This window comes from Malaya genurostris, chromosome 3 (assembly GCF_030247185.1).
Source record: "Malaya genurostris strain Urasoe2022 chromosome 3, Malgen_1.1, whole genome shotgun sequence".
Taxonomy (NCBI): Eukaryota; Metazoa; Arthropoda; class Insecta; order Diptera; family Culicidae; genus Malaya; species Malaya genurostris.
This window is the reverse complement of record NC_080572.1, coordinates 65613381-65636329: the sequence shown is the minus strand read 5'-3', so window position 1 is coordinate 65636329 and position 22949 is coordinate 65613381. Positions and strand designations below refer to the sequence as shown.

Sequence of the window (22949 nt, the reverse complement as noted above, 5' to 3'; positions counted from 1 at the left end):
TTGGCTCTGTAATAACTTGTATGCACATCTTCAGGAGAGGCTTCAATGGCTTATGCTTATGGTAAATGAAAACAAATTGCTGTCTCCAGAGATACCAGGTTCACAGATTTATCTGAGTTTCACAGATTCTGAATATGCTGCACAGATTTAAAAAATGGCACAGATTTCTGAAATCAATCACAGACTGACAATGAGTCTCTAAGAGTCTTCAAATTGCTAGGAAAAACAAAGTGTCCTAAAGAGCGTTTAAAGTGTCGGGTCCTTTTTTTTTTGCTTAGACTGATTTCTGGTTCGAGCACAGATTTTCAAAAAAAGATGGCCTGGCATCCTTGGCTGTCTCAGTTGCAACGTAGAACAGGTTTGCTCGAAGTGCAGCACGCGGTTTTTTTTTCCTATTGTATCGATGATATGAGTTTAATAAAAATATCCTATCTAAAAGTATATCGATATTTTATTGTATCGAAAAACACAAGCGAATATCAATTCTTCAATCTTTAGTTTTCGTTTACAACGAACTGTTACATCTGTTATAATCAGTGCACAACCCGTAAATTTTGCCACGAGTTGCCACTGATATGAACTGATTATTAATGACAGATGTCAAACCTCTTGAAACTATGACGACATCAGTTGCTGTTACTGTTCTATAGTCATAGAATATTCATCAATAGGAAAATAATCGCGACCACTAAACAAAACATTCATATGAGACACGCAGCTGCTACGAAACACAAACAATCCTCACATTCATCATGTGGCGGAAGACCTGTCACATCAACGTCTGCGTGTTGGTGAAGCAGAGCTGAGCCATAACTGCAGCTAATATCTTTTTACCCATATAATTCGGTATCACCATCATCGTTCAAAGTTGAGCTACTCAAGTGTCAGAGGCAAACAGACGAGCTAAATACTTAAAGGATGCACCCCCGCCTTTTCGACGTTGCACTCTTGTTGGTATACGAAGTACCAAGGGTCTGAGAAGCCAAAGCAGAATTCAGGAAACTTAAGAATGGCAGCATCAAATAGAATTTGGTTGGAATAGACGATCGGTGAGTTGATGGCGATGGAAGATTGATTGATTGATTGATATCTGCTAAATTGCGAGTTCAAACGAAATTACTTCCTAGTACATACTCAGTAAATAATCGCTTGACGATGGTGGAGAGCCTGTCAACCAAAACTGACACAACACGGAAAGATTAGTACTAGAGAGAGAGAGAGAAATAAAACAATAGCGTAATATTAACCGTTGAATGGATGATGCTCTGGTGAACAATCCACGACGTCATATCGCAGTATTTAACAGCCCTTGAGCCAAGAGCCGAACATTGCAGGCTCGGAGCTACGAGAGTGAGAGGGTACAGATTTACATAATTAATTGGCACTCGAAAGGGGATTCAATTAGTGATCCGATAGAGGCTTTTCTGATCGGCGAAAAAGCAGAATTACGTGTGAGTAGGTGTGATGGGTTTCTAATCGGCATAATGGTGGTGAGCGTGGGTGTGGACTTTTAAAGGCCGTTGCCGGGAGTCGTGGGTTGCAGATTCGTTAAAGTATGCCGATACGGGACCATTCAGCGTTCCATCAAAATTAGCTTTTGGCTTCGCAATGACGACAGCTGAGCAGCGGGGATTATAACGTTTCATGCGAAGGTCATCAACCTGTGACCGAGGGCTGGAATCAAGGTGTGCTGTGTCAAGGCTTATTTTGAATAATAGTTACCACGTGTTCGACGGCGCACATACAAACGCAAATTGGTAAATACCCGCAATCTATATATAAAGGAAAATGTAAGTTTATATTTTTGTAACGGCATAACTCCGGAACTACTGAACGGATTGGAAGAAAGGCTGTTCTCCACTTTGGTCTTCCAGGAATATTGAAATACAGCCTCTCCGAAACCGTTTGAAAGCAAGTCGAAAACAAACAGTCGCTGAAGAAAAAAATCGTTTGTTTTGTGGTGTAGGAAGAGTAATCAGAACGCAGAGATTTCGTAACTAGGTAATTGAAGACGGTTTTGCCATGGAATCCGTCGCACAGTGCACAGTGGGGAAAAATGGACCAAAAACGCGACGATTTTTTGGAGGCATGATACGACTGACCACAAAGCACTTTCTTGGTGTAAAATTGTCCATAAAATCGATTCCATGTATTTAGAAGGACCGCACAAAACGCTATCATGTTCATTTTACCCCAAGTTCCCTTTTTATACTGCATTGTATTCAAGCTTAACTATATAACATGAAACCGAAGAACTTGCAGAAGAGCAAATAGAGTGTTTTCAATGTAAAAAAGTCTAACAAATCGATTGCATATAGTTTTATTGACAGCAGAAAACTCGTTGCACCGTTTTTCTTCTTTCCTAGTTATAATATTCAGTTGAAATGTGATCTACAATCCAAAAGCAGATCCAATGCTATCTATAAATATTGATTCATAATACGTGCAAAACATCTATGATCCAATTAAACACAATGGAAATGAAAGCACTAGCCTGTTTAATCCGTTTTACCCCAATTTATATCAAAAGTCGTATTTCTGGTTAAACTTTCTTTCACATACCGATAGCAGGCTGATTGCGGTTGATGAAAATCGATTGATATTACAAAGAAAGACCTGAAAATAGGATTACAAATAAATTCAATGATCGCACGAATCTTATTATACAGTTTAACCCCAATTTATCCTTCAATTGAATCCTAAGATTTTGCTCCACAAGTCGGATCCGGATGAAATTCAGGAATTCCGTATGGGACCGGAGGACCTTTCATTTGAATCAAAGTTTGTGGAAATCGGTTAAACCTTCGCTGAGAAACGTGAGTGAGATCCATTTTTGTATATATGACCACTATTTCCGCTACTTCCGGAACCGGATACCGGAAACCAGGATAACCGGAATCGGTTTGTTTAGTTGCCTACAGATAATGACTATCGATTTGTGTAGTTTTGAGACCAGTTTAGAATTTTTTTTAATGTTTTTTGTTTCACCGGTTTAAGTGACGGTGTACAATATTTTTGTTTTTTAATAACATATTTTAAGGCACATTGCGTTAAGCTATAAGATGCCGAGGGCATATGTTTAAACTACTTAAACTAGATTTTTTTTTATTTTCACACCATATGAGCTTTGGGAGATCTAGTCTTCAACGGGTGGTCGGCAGTGGCTGGCTGGATCTTGTACGCTGGAGTAAACTGGCACGACGTTGGTACGCATCACTGTTGGTCGCATCTTTTCGTTCGTGTGGGTCCGCTGAAAACACCCCCGACTACGGGGAGCCGGCTGATGGCCCGCATAATCATCGACTTGAGCGGCTCTCCGTGGTGGTGAATTTTGTGGAAGAAAAGGAAAGAAACAGAGAGAAGTTTATGTTGTTGAAAAAGGTGGTAAGGGAGCGAAACTACTTAGGTCAGCGATAAGATCTAATTAGTTGACATCGAGATGGTGAAGAGACGGGGACGGGGGAGCAAAAATTAGTGACAGCAGAAAGATCTTGTTAGTTTTTCGATGAAGATGGTGGACAGAAGCTGTGTACAATATTGAACACACTTTACCCTATAACTCCGGAACCGGAAGTCGGATCCGGATGAAATTCAGAAACTCCGTATGGGACCACGAGACTTTTCATTTGAATCAAAGTTCGTGGAAATCGGTTAAACCATCGCTTAGAAAAGTGAGTGAGATCCATTTTCGTATAAATGTCCACTATTTCCGGTACTTCCGGAACCGGATACCGGGAACCAGGATAGCCGGAATCGATTTGTTTAGTTACCTACTGATAATGACCATCGATTTGTGTAGTTTTGAGATCAGTTTAGAATTTTATTTTACGTTTTTTGTTTCGTCGGTTTAAGTGACGGTGTACAATATTGAACACACTTTACCCTATAACTCCGGAACCGAAAGTCGGATCCGGATGAAATTCAGGAATTCCGTATGGGACCGGAAGACCTTTCATTTGAATCAAAGTTTTTGGAAATCGGTTAAACCATCGCTGAGAAAAGTGAGTGAGATCCATTTTGGTATAAATGACCACTATTTCCGGTACTTCCGGAACCAGATACCGGGAACCAGGATAGCCGGAATCGGTTTGTTTAGTTGCCTACTGATAATGACTATCGATTTGTGTAGTTTTGAGATCAGTTTAGAGAATTTTTTACGTGTTTTGTTTCGCCGGTTTAAGTGACGGTGTACAATATTGAACACACTTTACCCTATAACTCCGGAACCGGAAGTCGGATCCGTATGAAATTCAGGAATTCCATATGGGACCACGAGACCTTCCATTTGAATATAAGTTTGTTAAAATCGGTTAAGTCATCTCCGAGAAAACTTAGTGAGATTATTTGACACATACACACACACATACACACACATGCAGAGAGAGAGAGAGAGAGAGAGAGAGAGAGAGAGAGAGAGAGAGAGAGAGAGAGAGAGAGAGAGAGAGAGATTGCTCAGCTCGATGACTCAGTTGGTATATGACACTTTTCACTAGTCGGTTTTTCAAGTGATTGCATAACCTTTCTATATGAGAAAGACAAAAATCGTCTGTTTTGTAGTGTAATACTATGTTCACACTATGAGTTAAAACAAGTTTTAACTCTGATTTCATGTTTTAAGCGAAATAACATGTTTTACTTTTGCGTTATTTCATACTCAGAAACGTCACATTAAAACATGTTTTCCCGAAATAACATGATATAATTGTCAGTAAAGCACAACCCTGCTAGCATTTCCCGTCACTTTTCGACTATGTCAATTGACAAGCTGTTCAACAACAGCAGTTTTCCATCAAAGTAGCCATGTAAGGGCATGTTCAGGAGTGTTCTAGTTCTAGATGCATAATTTATGTCAGATTTAAAACTAAAATCTAGAATTTATAACAAAATAAACTGGCAGCCACAGCAGCATTTTATCTATGTTTCAAATATAGAAAAATAGAACGGCACCGTATACCAGTTTTAAATTTGACAGTAGAACTGGTCGAATAAATAAAACTAAAACGGATTCCTGGGGATACGTTTCTTTCAGTTTCATTTACATTATAGACCACCCATATGAATCTTGCAGCTGCTGAATTTGCTCTAATCATAATAAAATAAAACTGAAAACTGGTACCGACGTTGCCAGGTATACCGATTTCTCGGTATTTATAGTTTTTTGACCTCTATACCACAATACAGATATGTACTCCCAAAATACCGACAATTCACGGATCACACAGATAAGTACCGAATTTGTTTTTTAGCTTGAATAGATATGAAAAAAGGTTGTCGTGGGACCTTTTTTTCGCACACCTCTTGGTGACATTTTCTACGAATACAGATTTTTGGAAAAATGACCTGGCAACGAAGATAGGTACAACTATTTTTCTAGTGTGAACAGTGCGGTTTTAACTTTATATTACTATCGTTAAAACATGTTATTTTCAGCCAGTGTGAACATAGTATAAGTTGATGATTCACAGCGCAGAGATTTTTTCGTAGCTAGGTAATTGAAGACGGTTTTGCCACGGAAGCCGTCGTAGCGCAAAACGCATGAAACTTTTTTTTTCATTATTGCTGGATCTCGTTGTCATCTTTTTTCTTGGCGGAGAGGCGTTTTCATTGCTATTCATTGCTATCATTCATGAAGGGGGAACAGTGGCTCGCTAGTCACGTTTACGTCCATTGATTCGATGTCACTGTTATGGGCGGAATCATCGTTATTGCTTACATTTGTCCAAGCGTTTTTGGGGTTTGTGTGAACGGAGCGCAGATGTCTTCTTGTCCAGTTTTTGACATGGCTTACCATAGTGAACAGCTTTTTGGCAATATTGACATGTGGCCATCTGATTGTCATAGGCAACAAGTGAAATTCACATAAGAAGGCCTTCCTCAAGCGCATGCATAACAAACGTATGCTATTTAGAATACAGGGGAAAAAGTTCTTCCACATTTCTTTTTCGATAGAGAAAATTTGTCCATACTGAGACATAGTTTGGCGAATATAAGGATCAATGACGCTTGAGGGGAGATCATGCACACGCACTTCTATAGTACTATCTTCCATATATACTGGTATGTTGTACTTGATATTTTCATGCTCCACATAGTGCACATTATTATTGTCTTTAGCGAATTGATTTGCATATAAAAATGGATGTAAACAACATTATTCGTCTTGTCGAATTGAAGTAGATGCACACGTTTAATATCAATATGCATTTGCTCTTTGAGCAAACCTTCAAGTTCTCGTATCGAAGGTTGAATTTTGCACTGCCTGAAGTCAACAATAATTGTATTCTTTCGTAGTGGCGACCTGTAGCTTTTGTTCGCTTGGTTCACTCATTTCGAGTTCGTTCTATTGTTCACTATACAATACTGTACTTGGTTTCTTCCGTCCCGAACGTAAGCGGTTTTGGTTTATCGACTGACTTGGATGAGATGTGAAAGCGAACTGAATACTTTTTGTTCCGAAGAAATAGACGTATAAATGTTTTAATATGATTATTCATGGTTGTTGCTTATTTCTTCGACAAAGTCTAGTCTATCAAAGCTAACACGAGCCGGCTGAAGTAATAACCTGAGTAAACAACTACGCAGTCAGTAGCAAAAGTACATGCCGTCTAGAAGTTGACAGTTATAAATTTCAGTACTGTAATGACCAACTGCCGCCGAAGTGACTCATCAGAAAACACTTACCATCCTGGTTTCTAGCCATACGGGTTTCGGGAGTGCGGGAAACTAGAAGCACGAATATTAGCATAATTACAGTCATGACCACTAAAATCGCCGGTCGTCCGTCGCGCGCTAGTTCATCTCGCACCCAAACATGGTATCTACCCAAAGTTCGAAATGTTCCGTTACTTATTTTGTAAGTTGGATTCCGTTGGATTTGGCCAGCGTTCGATTGGTGTGGCAAAGCAGCAGGATGTAGTGGGGAGCGGCGATCAATCACCGGGTGCCAAAGAACCGAAATCGGCACGTGTTCCTTTTGGTGGGACCGGTCTAGGTCAGCAGGTTTGCAACGGCGCGCGGAGGCATTTCCGAATTATGCTAATTCATTTGTTTTAATATGCAGCTATACTCGTTGGTGTCGAGATACGGCGGAGGCCGAAGATCGAAGGTCGTTTGGGATTGCGAGTAGAGGGTACACGGAATGACCCGACAGTGATTTACGTTCCTTTCATCGTACGTCCATAATTTGAAGGTAGCGTGACTTCGGGAGTGCCTTCTTTCGTGCCTTTCGTGATTTGATAATTGGTACTTTCAACGCAACTGCAGGCTGCTGCTGATATATAATGGAAGTAGTGTTTTTATTTTTTGTTCGCGTTTCAATGTTGTACCCTCAAATTGAGGTCATTTAAAAGTTCTTATCATCCCATCGAGTAGTAGTAGTTGGAAATTTACCGCGGCGATTGTTCGCAAAGTTCAGTTGCCAGCATTTATTCCGCAATGTACCTAATCACCCTCTCGAGGAAGGTCAATTCGGTTTGTCGGACTACATAAACCGGTCACTATCGGGTAGGCTAGCTGACCTAAATACTGCATAGTTCACGCGTAATCTAATCTGCTGGCAATGAGTTATCCCAAGTTACGGTTGATACTTTTGATAAGATGTTGAAGGATCGATATAAATAGTTCGATGCGGTGGCATCGGAGCATATTCCAATATTCGACTGTAACCGGGAGCATCATTTCCACGCAATGAAACTTGTTCTGTTGAGTCTGTTCTGTGCTGTGCTGGGACTTTTAAACGGTAAGAATTCATGCAGTTGAACTGCAATTCTACGATCACGCTTAACATTTTTTTTGTTTCACAAACAGCCTGGCCCGAAAATCCGCAGCGTCGCCGTCCATGGTGGAACCAACTTCCCAGAACCATCGGGGCGAGGTCTGTGGTGGAGTCCAGCAGCCGGATTGTAGGTGGTGTCGCAGTGAACATCACCGAATTCCCGTATCAGATATCACTTAGTTCCGCAAGTGGCAGTCATATGTGTGGAGGTTCCATCATAGGATCACGCTGGATTCTGACAGCCGGCCACTGTGCCTTCAGCTCCGAAAAACCTCTGCAGCAGGTTCGAATCGGATCGACCGATCGGACCAGCGGTGGTAAGGTTCTACGATTGGACCGTGTCGTTCAGCACCCGCAGTACGACTCCTATGCGATTGATTACGATTTTGCACTGCTGGAGCTGAAGCAAGATCTACTGTTCGACGAAAGCAACCAAGCCGTTGAACTTCCCCGGCAGGATGAGGAACTTGCCGATGGTTCCCTGTGTCGGGTCTCCGGATGGGGGAACACTCAGAATGTACAGGAATCTTCCCGGTATCTGCGAGCAGCGGATGTACCATCGGTGAATCAGGAACAGTGTGCAACGGCCTACGAGAGCTTCGGTGGTATCACTGAGAGGATGCTGTGTGCTGGCTACAAGGAAGGCGGAAAAGATGCTTGTCAGGGAGATTCCGGTGGACCGCTGGTTTCCGGCGGGAAACTAGTCGGTGTGGTCTCCTGGGGTTTGGGATGCGCTCAGCCAAACTATCCGGGAGTCTACTCACGAGTCGCTAGCGTTCGTAGTTGGATCGAAGAAATCACCGGCATTTAACCAGAAACATCCGAATGAGTGAGTTGTTCTCTCCAAACAGTTGCTAATAGACCTTTCAATAATCATCTCACGGCATGTTGTTTATTTTTTTTTTGCTGTTCAAACATAATCACTCTCAACAACACGGTTTTGCGTCATTTGATGTCCTCCGAAGCGCGGCAGAAAAGTCTCACTTTATGTGGTCTACTTTCGCGAAAGGCTGAGCCTCCTCTGCTTCCTTTCGAACGTCAGCTCGTTCGCAGAAAACTCTCTGTGCAATTCCTTCCTTGCCTGGCTGGCTGGCACCCGCGACTCGGTTGTGGCATCATTCGAAAGGAAGCAAGAGTGGTACTAATCGGTCGTTCGTTTTTTTTTTATTATTATTTGATTGCACTCGTCAACTCAAACAAGTGCGCTCCGATAAGACAGGTTCGCTGCACTCAATTGCAGTTTACTTTATCTGTTTTTTATTTTTTATCAGACAGTGAATAGACGATGGCTGCAATTAATCACTGTCGGCAATTGAGGGTGACTTTTTGCCGAGATGCGTTTTTCTTTCTCCTTTTGTTTTAGTCTGAAAGTAAAAAACCTTTTCTTAATCCACAGTCTCATGAAAATAAAGACTGTCCCAGAAAGTATGGACGCAACCAAAAACCGCTGCCATTTCGCAATGGTTCAGAATCTGTCAATTTTTATGGCTACGTCCTGTTGTTCACACTCTTCTCTAACCACTTGTGCAGTTGTTTATTCGTTTTCATTAGTTTGTTTCGAAATGCGTGGACTTTCAGCAGAACAACGTCGAAAAATTGTTTACAAATGGTGCACAGAACGCGGACTGTCACTGAGAAAGATAGCAAAAATGGAAGGAGTAAGTGAAAAAGCCGTGCGAAATGCAATCAGGAAGTTCGGTGAGGATAAACCGAAAACGGGTCGAAAAAAAGGTAATGCTAATCCTCAGTTGGATAAACGTATACTGAAGGCGTTCGAGCAAAAGAAGGAGGTTTCAGCTGGGGCTGTGGCCAAAAAAGTGGTCACTTTGAAGTCAAATGTTCTTCGTGCTAAAGAACGTTTGAATCTTCGAACCTATAAGAAGCAGAAACAACCAAAACGTAGTCCGAAACAAGAAGCATCGATCAGGCCGAGGGTTCGAAAGCTGTACAATACGATTCTTGCTGGAAATTTGAACTGCATAATCATGGACGACGAAACCTACGTGAAAATCGATTACAAATCCTTGCCGGGACCACAATATTATACGGTGCGAGAAGGGCAAGTGTTGAACCAGTCCGAGACATCAATTGAAGTCGAAAAATTTGGTAAGAAAGCTATGGTCTGGCAAGCAATTTGTAGCTGCGGTAAGATTTCGAAACCCTTCACCACCACCGCTTCAGAGAACAGCGAAATATACATCAAGGGATGTTTACGAAAACGACTTCTACCCATGATTCGAAGCCACAAAGATCCTGTTGTCTTCTGGCCAGATCTTGCTTCTTGTCACTACTCGAAATCAACGGTAGAATGGTATACTACTAAAAATGTCACTTTCGTCCCAAAGGACATGAATCCACCAAATTTCCCACAACTTCGATCCATTGAGGAATTTTGGGCATTAACGAAGGCACATCTTAGGAAACATGTCTCGGCAGCCGAAACCATTCAACAGTTCGAAAAAGATTGGGAAAAAGTGTCAAAACTTGTCGCCAAGAAGTCTGTACGGAATTTAATGAGGAACGTTCGCAAGAAGGTGCGCCAGCTAGTCTACAATGGCTAAGTAGCAAATGTTGAGGATAATATTCTGTTGTTGTAGTCTAATATTATCAGCATGTCGAATAAAATTTGAATATCTATCGCTTGTGAATTATTTACAGCGAAATCAAAGTGCGTCCATACTTTCTGGGACAGTCTTTATCTGAATTATTTATACGGTTGAAAAAAATAAATCCTTAGCCCAATTTTAGTCTTCAACGAGCCTAAAATTATTGATATAGATGATTCCAGATACAAGAAATTAGCTCTATTGGGTGTTGACGTTTACGTCACTTATGCAGTTATACCACCCGAACCGTAAGTGACAGCCATTCGAACTTCAAACCTGTTTAAAGAACCAATAGTCATTTCCAAACGAACCTAAGTTTGTTGAAATCGGTTCAGCCGTTTTCGAGAAAATTGAGAGGAGTAAGAAAACGCTTTTGGTTAGCTACGTCACTTATACCGTTACATCTCCGAATTGAACTTCAACCTTGATCAATGCTAATTAGTAGCTTTTAAACGAGCCTAAGTTTATTGCAATCGGTTCTGCCATTATATCCCTGGAAATAGAAGTCACAGCCACTTGATCTTCGAACTTGATTAATGGCCCGACAGTACCTTTCAAACGTTTGTTTGTTCAATCGGCTCTGCCATCTCTGAAAAAGTTAAACGGTACAAAACAACGAATTTTGTCGGTTACGTCACTTATACCTCTATCTTTCCAGAACCGAAAGTGACAGTCATTTGTTCTTCGAACTTGATCATCCGCCTAACAGTAGCTTTCAAACGAGCTTTGGATTGTTAAAATCAGTTCAGCCATCTCTGAGAAAATTGAGCGGTAAAAAACAACCTGTTTTGCCGTTTACGTCACTTATACCGTTATGTCTCCGGAACCGGAATTGACAGCGATTTGATCTTCGAACTTGATCAATAGCCCAATAGTAGTTTTCAAACGAGTTTGTTCAATCGGTTCTGCCATCTCTGAGAAAACTGAGCGGTGAAAATATCTTCGAAAAGTGCACACACACTCAAGCAAACGTTTTCCGATGGTTCTCCAAGGCTCCGTTCGAAAGTCGGGTTTTTCATGCAATTCTAACCGAATATCTATAGAAAAAGGAAAAACAGTCGCTGCGAGCTAAATTTGATCAATATGACGGATGCGGTAGCATTTAAATATAAATTGATGGAATTTAGCTATAAACGAAACTATGATAGGTAGTTTTTGAGCTGTGTGAAAACGTGGCATCCACGTTTCAAACATTTTTTGCCTTTCTCTATAGAAAGGTAATAGAGTTGCTGGAAAAAGCGACATTTGATCGGAGCTCGGGAGACCCCTGCTGTTATAAACCAGTCGTCTCAGTTCGACGAAACGAAAAAAAAACGGCTGAACCGATTTCAACAAGCTTAGGCTAGTTTTAAAACTACTATTGGTTCATTAAACAGGTTCGAGGATCTTATGGTTGACACTTCAAGTTCCGGAGAAAAAAAAGGTATAAGTGACGTAAGCGGCACTGTTTTCATATAAGACAGTGTGAAAGAATAGAGAAAGGCATTATCAAGCCACTAGATGGATTACGAATAGATTTTTCGGGGTGGAATTCGTTTAGACGAATTTCCTGCCGAATCGTGTTCGGTGTTGCCTGCACTCTCTCAGGTTCGAATGAAACTTTAAGGACATGAAGACTACAAAAAGTCAAGGTGGCCAGTGACCTGAAAAATTAAAATAACGAGAAAAAGTCAAAAATTTTCATGCAAATCCGGGAAAAATATTACTCATAGTAACAATTTTCAGTATCATGATTATCTTTTATTCGAAAGGTTAGAGACAGTACCCGATTTTGCGTTCGATCGAGAAGTTTAGTAAAAGTGTCGAAACAATTTATTGTGTCATACTAGTTCTATGTTAAACAATCCTTTGGAAATTGGGTCAACACTCCATGCCTCGTTCAACCATTTTTAGGATTTAACAGCAGTTTTAGATCAATCAGATAGCATCATAGTTTTCTTCGTTATTATCAATAACAGGCACAATGAAAGCTCATAATAAAGCAAAATTTGATGATGATTTGGATGCTTTTGCTAAAAAAATTTAAAATTAGAGAATAAATACACAAAACTCTCGACAAAGTCTCAAGGTAAAATCGCGAAATTTTTCAATAAAATTATTAAAAAATCCTAAGAGCCTTCATGTTTTTAAGTTTGCTAATGATTGCTCAACTTTAATCATAAGTTGTCCTAGTAATGTCATCTTGAGACAATACTTTTGTTATGCTCATATTTGTGTAAAGTATTGATTTTAACAGAACTTACAAAATTTTAAAAGTTATCGAATTTGACTTTATCCACCGTTTCCACTGGTTTCTGAGGACTCTTCTATGGTGGTAGGATATAGAACTAATGGAATTAATCATCACTTCATTAGAAATCCTGACTGTTATCGGTACGATCTGAATCAAAATCGGTTTGAGTACTCAGTTCACTACAAATGTGACATTGATCTTGTAGAACCAGATTAATTGTACAATAATTTCTCATGCAAGATAAACTAGTTGGGCTATTTGGAAATAAAACTGGTCGAAAACCAGCGGAGAGTTCATTACGAAGAACTGGTACTTGCTGGTTTGTTTTCGGGTTATTCTACATGCCGTTTATAATTTTCCCATCGAACTGAATTTGGAAGAATTTCTGTGTCGCTAGAATTCGATTCGTATATTTATTTATTTATTTCGATAATTTTCTGGGCAGGGTTTTTGTCAACAAGGGTTTGTTTCGGAATACTTTTGGGACATTCGTCGGTACGTTACGACAGAAATCCTTCTCGGGAACAAATTCGACAAAGCCGACAATATCTGAACGTCTTCGCCAGATTCCGGTCGTAGATCGTAGGATCTAGGAGCTGTTTTATTGGCCTAACAACCTTCACTCTCTAGTCCTTCCGGTCATATGTTCCAACTTTACGGTTGCGATATTTCCGTCCGATCTATCGTTAATATTTCTCCGCAACGTTCAAGTTTGATTTTGCAAAATTTCAGAACCTTTGCCCAGAACCTGGCCCTGATGGGGTTTTCAACGCGAGTATGCAGAATTTCTTGTCTTTCGCGTTGCATTGCTGATAACTTTTGTCCTAGAGAAGCCAAAATAACTGAAAAAAATCGACGAAATATTATTTGGAGCAGCTCATGTGTAATGAAAACTACGAAAAAGTCATCGCACGGGACGAGACTCGAACCCGTTGCCTGTAATGGCTGTGCGGTAACTTTAAATTGGATTCCCCATTATCCATTGGGTTTCAATTTGCTTTCAAGCTTATTCAGCAGCGGTGCTTCGTTAACTTCATATAAACTTATGAGCAACACTTTCAAAATTGCTGTAACTAGTTAGCATAATTGGTTGAGAAACGACTGGACAATGCCCAATTCATGCCCCAATGTGGTTCTTAGCTTCTTGTCCAGTTACTCTTATCCCTACCTCCCCGCGGTGTCGGCTGAGGTACGAGTAACCATAGGAAAGATCGGATAACCAACCCCGGTAAGACCTTGGTCGTATGCTGACAAGGAAGGGGGGGGCTTGCTTTCTCTTTACAGAGTGCGAGCCTACCCGAGCGTCTGTTCCGCATGTTGGGGCGGCTCGAAACAGCGTCTGTTCTCCATGTTAGGAGCGGCTGATTACCGTCCTTGTGTCAGTGTGGGACTCTAAACAGTGCTGACACGATGGCCCTCCGGCGAGAAAGAAGGTTGGTGCAGGCCTAACAAGCCGCCCGGAAAACACTTGTTACGAATAATCAGGATACAAATACGACTCGAAATAATCGGCAAAGACCTACGCGAAGAAATGAGGACTACGATTGGAAGCTTGGCACATGGAACTGCAAATCGCTTGACTTCCCAGGATACGACCGAATGCTGCATGATGAGCTTCAAATCCGCGGCTTCGATATCGTAGCACTGCAGGAACTTTGTTGGACGTGATAGAAGGTGTGGAAAAGTGGACATCGAGCGGCTGCCTTGTACCAGAGCTGTGGCACAACCAACGTTCTAGGAACGGGATTTGAGGTATTTGGCAAGATGCGCCAGCGCATGATTCGGTGGCAGCCAATCAGTGATAGAATGTGCGTATTGAAGATCAAGGGTCGTTTCTTCAACTACAGCATCATCAACGTGCACTGTCCACATAAGACGAGACCCGATCCCGAGGAATGGTAGTTCGAAGCACATACGGAAAATCAAATCGACCACGTTCTCATCGACTGGCGATTCTTCTCCGACGGCATCAATGTCCGCACCTACCGCAGTGCTAACATTGATTCTGACCACTACCTTGTCGCGATTTGTACGCGCTCAAAACTATCGACGGTGCACAATACTCGTCGAACAGGAACGCCGGGACTCAATCTCAAGCAGCTACGTAGCATTCGTACTGCAGAGGAATACGCGCAACAACTGGAGATAGTGCTACCAACGGAAGAGCAGCTTGGCATGGCGACTCTTGAAGACGGCTGGAGGAACATAAGGTCCGCCGTGAGTAGCACTGCTTCAACCGTACGAGGTTATAAAATCAAGAAAATGACTGGTTTGACGGCGAATGTCAGCAGTTGGCCGAAGAGAAGAATGCAGCAAGGACGAGGATGCTGCAACACCGCACTAGAGCGAACGAGGAACGATACAGACAGGCACGGAACAGACAGAACACGGTTTTCCGGAAGAAAAAGCGCCACCAGGAAGACCAAGATCGCGAAGCGATGGAACAGCTGTACCGCGCAAATGACACACGGAAGTTCTATGAGAAGGTGAAACGCTCACGTAGAGGCTTCACGCCACAGGCCGAAATGTGCAGAGATACCAGTGGTAACCTTCTCACGAACGAACGTGAGGTGATCGACAAGTTGAAGCAGTACTATGGCGAAGCACAAGGTACAGAGAACGGTACAGGAATCAATCTGGGTGCACGCTCTGCCGACGACAGATTTCCAGCACCTGATCTGTCGGAGATAAGTGAGGAGATCGGCAAGCTGAGGAACAACAAAGCCGCGGGCAATGACCAGTTGCCAGGCGAGCTGTTCAAACATGGAGGAGAGGCACTGGATAGAACGCTGGACTGGATGATTTCTAAGATTTGGAAGGAGTAGATTCTAGCCCAGGAATGGTTGGTTGGAGTGGTATGTCCCAGTTACAAAAAGGGCGATAAGCTGGATGATGGCAATTACCGCGCAATCACATTGCTGAACGCCGCCTACAAGGTACTCTCCCAAATCCTTTGCCGTCGTCTATCACCAATAGCTAAGGAATTCGTAGGGTCGTACCAAGCGGAATTTACTGGAGCCTGCGCCACTACGGATCACATATTCGCGATAAGACAAGTACTCCAGAAGTGTCGTGAATACAACGTACCCACGCATTACCTATTCATTGACTTCAAAGCGGTATACGACACAATCGACCGAGAACAGCTGTAGCAGATATATAGATTATGCACGAATGCGCTTTTCCGGATAAACTGACGCGATTGGAGAGGGCTACGGCAAGGTGATGGACTCTCTTGTATCTTGTTCAATATTGCCTTGGAAGGTGTGATTCGAAGAGCGAAGATCGACACGAGAGGGCACGATCTTCCGGAAGGCCGTACAACTTTTTGGCTTCGCTGACGATATTGATATTGGGACAGGTAACCTTGAGAAGATGACGGAAACCTACATCGGACTGAAAGCTGATGCTAGGCGTATCGGACTGACCATACAAAAACAAAATACATGAGAGGAAGAGGCTCTAGAGAAGAAGCACTACGCCTCCCACCACGAATATTGATAGAGGATGACGATATCGAGGTGGTTGACGAGTTCGTGCATTTGGGCTCACTGGTGACCGCCGATAATGACACCAGCAGAGAAATTCAGAGACGTATTTTGGCAGGTAATCGTGCGTACTTTGGACTCCGAAATCCCCTTCGATCGAGAAAAGTACACCACCGCACGGAATTGACCATCTACAAAACGCTCATTAGAGCGGTTGTGCTTTATGGCCACGAGACCTGGACTATGTTGGCAGAGGACCAACGCGCCCTCAATGTTTTCGAAAGAAAGGTACTGAAGACCATCTATGGCGGAGTGCAGATGGAAGACGGCGTATGAGTCACGAATTGCAACAGCTGCTAGGAGAACCACCCGTCGTACGGACAGCTAAAATCAGACGTCTACGATGGGCTGGGCATGTCATAAGAATGTCGGACGACAGCCCAGTAAAATGGTTCTTGAATCTAGTCCGACTGGTACAAGAAGAAGAGGAGTGCTTCGAGCAAGGGGGATCGATCAAGTGGAGGGTGATCTTAGAAGTTCATGTTCATAATTTTTGGTGATTGCTTTTAGATCGAAGATGGCAACGCTTGGTTTTCTTGCAAGTACTGTCCAGAACGTTTCTAAATCTTTCGATACACGCTCGACAACAGTCAGGAAGGCTGGGAGCTTTTTCGCGCAAACGCATCTCAGGAACCACCAGAAGACCGCGAATGTGAAGCAAATATGTATTGCAGAAGAGACTGGGTTCGTCGATACGTACTGTGGCTAGAAAAGGTGAAGAGTGCAAGGTATGAAATCATTCAAGCCAAAAACTGTACCGAACCGCAATGATAAATAGAATGTGATGGCTAAAAGTCGGGCTCGCAAGTTGTATCGCGAAAATTTGACAAAGTTTTGCTGCGTGATAGTGTACGATGAAACTTATGTGCTAGAATACATTACGCAGCTACCCGGTGTGTCCTTTTTTATACTGCCATGCAACGGAAGGGCGTGGAGAAACATTTCAGGATGAAGAAAAATGTCAACAAATATTTGGTTTGACAGGCAATATGCAGCTGTGGTCGAGTAAGGAAATATACCGGTTATAGAATGCCCGAAGAAGCAAATGTTACCAATCCTACGCAGCCATGACGTTCCCTCGGTTTATTTTTGGCTGGATTTGGCATCTTGCCACTACGCTATAGATTTTCTGGAATGGTATAATGCGAGTTGAGTCCATGTTGTATCGAAATTTGACGACCTATCGGTATTGGGCTCTTGTGAAGTGAAGATACCCTATATCAATAAGCTACAACTACAGAAAAATTAGAAAAATTGAAATTAAAGCAAATCGCATTCAATATTACCATAAAACATTGCGACATGCGTTGAGGCGTCACCCTCGTCCACACTCCTTATCTATCGTTCCCGGTTGCATCCTATTAACAGTTGGCCGGTGCGGGAACTAACTCTACACTACACGCTACCGTTCCTGCTGAAAGAACAAGTTTATTTTTAGTGGATCCATTATATAGGCCAGCCAGAGCTACTCATCAAACGCCAACTCAGCTGGGAAGGCACTTTCCGTCGTCGTTACTCAATTGCTGATTCGTTATTCTTGGTGTCGAAATGCAAAGGTAACTAATAGCAGTCAGCTTTACGCTCCATTTATCGACAGGACTTGATTTAGCTTGGGCCACTTTGCAGAATTTTATGGTTATGATACGACAAACTTGCAGTATGTCCGTGTGCTCTTCTTCACTGCCATAAGCGTTATTGTGTTATTTTTTTTGTTGCTTCTCAAATGTATCGCAGTCCTTGCAAGAATAATATTTACCCATCGGTTTGCGTATACTGCGATATCGGCATTGCAGCTCAGCTGTTGTTGGAAGGAAGTGGACACGAACAACGAGATGGCAAAGTTAAAATACCCCGGAAGAATGGAACGGAAAATTGCATAGGCAAAGATGATGTTGCTAGCTCCTAGCGGTCTTTATCGATATTTTCCAGAGCTTTGATAGATTTGCGGTGCATTGCCGGCGTTAGGGATGGGCAGATTTTCGCTTTTCATGGAGCTGCATACTTTCGGGATATTAAAATTTTCTAACCTGCATGGATTTTTTTTTCTGCTGCTATGCATACTTGCTCAAGTCAAGATTTTCGTAATTGGAAAAGCGTTGATATCCTGAGTCGGAACATCCCCAATAACCTCGTCGGGCAACCGCAAAACCAATTATACTGCACACAGTGGGAAGCCTCGTGCTCACGGCAAAACAATTCCCGTCGAAGGTCAACGAAAGCTTCTACTTCTACTTCGATTCCTATGATCTCCCGACGAACCCGGTCGCTCGGGAATGGTCAAACCGCACCCTCAAGCGCTGCACCCAAGCAAGCTACCTGTGCATCTCCTGCGGTTAGGCAACATACATCCAGCCCCGTCGTTAAGTTTGTCGATTTATTATGAAATATGATGACGATGATGGTACGATGATTATTGACTTTTTTTTGCCCCATGAAAAAGCAACATCACGGCTTCGTGCCATACAGCAGAGACTTCGGAGTGAGTAAACAACCGACAACGAAGTAGTATTTGTGGTTTTTCCATTTATGGACATGGCAACCGATTTGGTCTCCCACGCACACACGATACCCACGCTATTTCACACACTCCGATGCACCTCTTCAGTCCTGTCACATTGGTACATTTAATTTTTCCCAGTCCTCGGACCGAGTAGCTATTGGATACAACATTGGAAGATATATTTGGAACCAACAGCACTTATCCATACCTGCTACAATGTTTCCGACGACGTTTCCGGAAGCAAAAGATTGCTCGGTGAACCGCAACCCATCGAACGGCAAGGTTGGATCAAGTTCAAATGCTTCATCGAACGCTGGAAACTAGTTTGTTGTAATGTCATGAAGCATGATAGTGGAAGCTGATGGAAGCTAGAAGGTCCCGCACCACTTGTTTAGACTTCAGACGAGTTTAGCAAATACGCGGCGGTTTAATGTGAAACATCTTCTGCACTTCCAGATTCACTTCGCCCCGGTACAAACGAATCAACTGATAGCAAATTGAACAGTCCCGATCTGCCTGTCAATCTACTGGTGACCGGTCTCCGTTAGTGGCGTTTAATTAAACCAATAATTTTGGTCGCGAATCAAAATTTTTTTGAAGAGAAAATAAAACAATAGAAAAAGATACACTCGATTTACCCGAATGTAGATTTCTAAAATTTTTTATTCAAATAAAAGGCGCAGTAAGGGGATACAATATGCATACATACCTACACATCAGTGATGGGAACATCATAATCAAAACAAGTTCATTTCATTAAATAAAAAAAAATCTAGTTTAAGTAGTTAAAACATATGCCCTCGGCATCTTATAGCTTAACGCAATGTGCCTTAAAATATGTTATTAAATAAAAAAAAAAAAAAAAAGTTCATTTCATTATCACTCATGCAAAACTAAGCTCAAGTAGTATTTTTTCGAAGATGTACGTACTCATCCGAGGAAAAGTTCGAATGATCCTTTGGAAATATTAATTATTAGTTCCGAAAAGAACCGATTTGCGGAATATGTCCGACGTTTACAACTGTAGAGTACTTTTTGTCATGACTCGTTTATCTACACCAGAACCTAAACTCTGGGCCAGAATTCAGGAACTGGAACTGAATTCAAGAACAAAATTCCGAACGCAGGACAGGTTCAGAAACTGTAAAATTCAGGTTCGGAATCCAAATCAAAAATTCGATTTATGACTTTAGTTCTAGAATTATGGAGCTGATCTCATTTTTTTTTTCAAATTTCTAGAGCTGAATTCTGAAGTAAAATTCCGAACTTGAATTAAAAACTACAAGAATCAAGGCAACCTATTAAAAATAAAAACCCTTCTTAATCCACCTAGTGGTGTGATAATGCCTTTCTTTTTCTTCAAAACAGTCTCATAAAAACATTTTTTTTCTTTTTGCCTTTCTCATATAGACAGGTTATGCAATCACTGTGAAAACCGACTTATGAACCGAGGCCCGGAGGGCCGAGTGTCATATACCATTCGACTCAGTTCGTCGAGTACGCAAAATGTCTGTGTGTGTATGTATGTGCGTATGTATGTATGTAACGTATAGATGGCGCGACCGATTTCCACAAACTTAGGTTCAACTGAAAGGTCTTGTGGTCCCATACAAAATTCCTGAATATTATTTGGATCCGACTTCCGGTTTCGGAATTATGGGATAAAATGTGCAACAAATTGTGAAAATAAGTGCACCTGTTTTAATCCACCTAGTGGTGTAATGATACCTTTCTCATATCAATAATACTATCATATATAATACTATGGTATTCTTCAAAATAATTTTCTTCGATTCTTAACAGAATAACCGAAATCGGTTTGTTTGACCGTCTACTGATAAATAACATTTGAGGTCGATTTAGAAAACTTTTTAAGGTTTTTCCTCATTTTCAGTGATGGTATACAATTTTCAACCCACTTTACCCTATATTTCCGGATCCGGAAGTCGGATCCGCATGAAATTCAGGAATTACGCATGGGACCACAGGACCTTTCGTTTGAACCTAAGTTGGTGAAAATCGGTCGCGTCATCTATGAGAAAAGTTGAAACACATATTTTCATTTTTTGCGCATTTTATCCCATAACTCCCGAACCGGAAGTCGGATCCAAATAATATTCAGGAATTTTTAATGGGACCTCAAGACCTTTCATTTGAATCTAAGTTTGTGAAAATCGGTTCAGCCATCTCTGAGAAAAGTTTGTGCACTTATTTTCACAATTTTTTGCACAATTTTACCCCATAACTCCGGAACCGGAAGTCGGATCCAAATAATATTCAGGAATTTTGTATGGGACCACAGGACCTTTCATTTGAACCTAAGTTTTTGGAAATCGGTCGCGCCATATATGAGGAAAGTTAGAACACATATTTTCTTTTGTCGTGAATACGACTTACTTTACTATGGGGCACCTTTTCAAAATTTAACCTCTGGGAGAGTGATAAGTTTTTGATCGTGAATATCTCTTGCTATACTTAACGCTACAACATAAGTTTTCCTCCACGCTATCAGAAATATAATCAGGAATTTGTGATTAAATTGTCAACAGTGTAAAATAACCATACATAACTCAAAATCTATGTTTTCTCAAACTTTTGGAAACAACGAGGAAAACTCATCACGTTTGCTTGCCTTTTTCGCATCAGGACGACGGTTTTGAGGTAGTCAGGCACATATCAATTTCGTTTTACTGGCCGAGTGTAATAGGTAAATCTTAACCGAGAATTGTTCATTTTTTCTAGTACGTTAGATGGAACTGGATATCGTGCTGAGGTTCTTCCACCAACATCAGTAATAATGAGGTGGTAAAAACCTCAAATACTCAGGTGGAATCAATGTAGCTCTTCTTCGCATTCGGACGTCGTGGCTAGCAGTAAACCAGCAGTAGCAGAGAACTGAATTTCTAGTTAAATTCAAGAACTAATCTCAGAAACTAGATTCTGGTCCACCTGAATTCTGAAGTTAATTTTAAGTTCATACTTCTATTTAAAATTTTTGTTCCAGATTACAGGTTCAGAATTTAAAACTATGACTCTAAAACTGAATCCTATTTCTGCATTTGGAAAATGGTTTCAAATTTAGTTCCTTATTCAGGGACTCGAATCCAGAGATATGATTTAGGATTTTTCAGAATTTATGAACAAAATTCAGGATATGAATTTTAGATTCTGGATTCTGAAACTAAATATTAGGTCTGAACACAGAACCTTGATTTAAAAACTGAATTGAAAATTGCTAAAAATAACTTCAGTTCCTTACTTCTAGAACTAAATTTATGACCTGAGTTTTTGATCTAGATTCCGAAAATTTGCAGCTGAAATCGGAGCGTTTCTACTAGTATCTAAATCTACAAAACTGTATCTGTTCCGTGTTATTTAATTGTATGGTAGAATATGTTTGACGTCAATTAGTCGTACTGTAGTATAGATGCATCGTTAAAATTCTGGAAGCGAAGCAATGAAAGTTGAAAAATATACACAATCTAATATGAATGATGATCTTTATCCAGAAGTAAGAAAGAAACATGTCAGTTTTATTCGTATTCACGTCCTCCAGTTATGTCTGTGACATTACCCACCCGCCTTTTTTTGCACATTTTTCCTCATAACTCCGGAACCGGAAGTCGGATCGAAATAATATTCAGGAATTTTTAATGGGACCTCAAGACCTTTCATTTGAATCTAAGTTTGTGAAAATCGGTTCAGCCATCTCTGAGAAAAGTTTGCACTTATTTTCACAATTTTTTGCACATTTTACCCCATAACTACGGAACCGGAAGCCGGATCCAAATAATATTCAGGAATTTTATATGGGACCACAGGACCTTTCATTTGAACCTAAGTTTGTGGAAATCGATCGCGCCATCTATGAGGAAAGTTAGAACACATATTTTCTTTTTTTGCACATTTTTCCTCATAACTCCGGAACCGGAAGTCGGATCCAAATAATATTCAGGAATTTTTTATGGGACCTCAAGACCTTTCATTTGAATCTAAGTTCGGTTCAGCCATCTCCGAGAAAAGTTAGTGGAAAAAAACGTTACATACACATATACGCACATACACACACATACACGCACATACATACACACACAGACATTTTGCGTACTCGACGAACTGAGTCGAATGGTATATGACACTCGGCCCTCCGGGTCTCGGTTCAAAAGTCGGTTTTCACAGTGATTGCATAACCTTTCTATATGAGAAAGGCGAAAACCCTTCTTCGTCCACTTAGTGGAATTTTCATAGATCTTGAAAAATTACCATAGCAGGATGAGTCTTAGAATCG

The 22949-nt window shown here is 41.3% G+C and overlaps 2 protein-coding genes across 2 annotated transcripts in view; both read left to right on the top strand.

The window, feature by feature from the left end:
* LOC131437639 (ras-related protein Rap-2a) overlaps positions 1-22949 on the top strand; it is a 365405-nt gene that overhangs the window by 173064 nt on the left and 169392 nt on the right. The gene's annotated exons all lie outside the window — the stretch shown is intronic.
* On the top strand, positions 7492-8988 carry LOC131437642 (trypsin 5G1-like). The gene is made up of 2 exons (XM_058607118.1): positions 7492-7738; positions 7807-8988. Exons 1-2 carry the CDS (start codon positions 7687-7689, stop codon positions 8583-8585), a joined length of 831 nt encoding a protein of 276 aa, XP_058463101.1. The 5' UTR covers positions 7492-7686; the 3' UTR covers positions 8586-8988.

Coding starts and splice junctions, on each gene's coding strand:
- LOC131437642 (XM_058607118.1), top strand. CDS start 7,687: ATGAAACTTGTTCTGTTGAGTCTGTTCTGTGCTGTGCTGGGACTTTTA. Junction 7,739..7,806: donor TGTGCTGGGACTTTTAAACG/GTAAGAATTCAT, acceptor TTTCACAAACAG/CCTGGCCCGAAAATCCGCAG.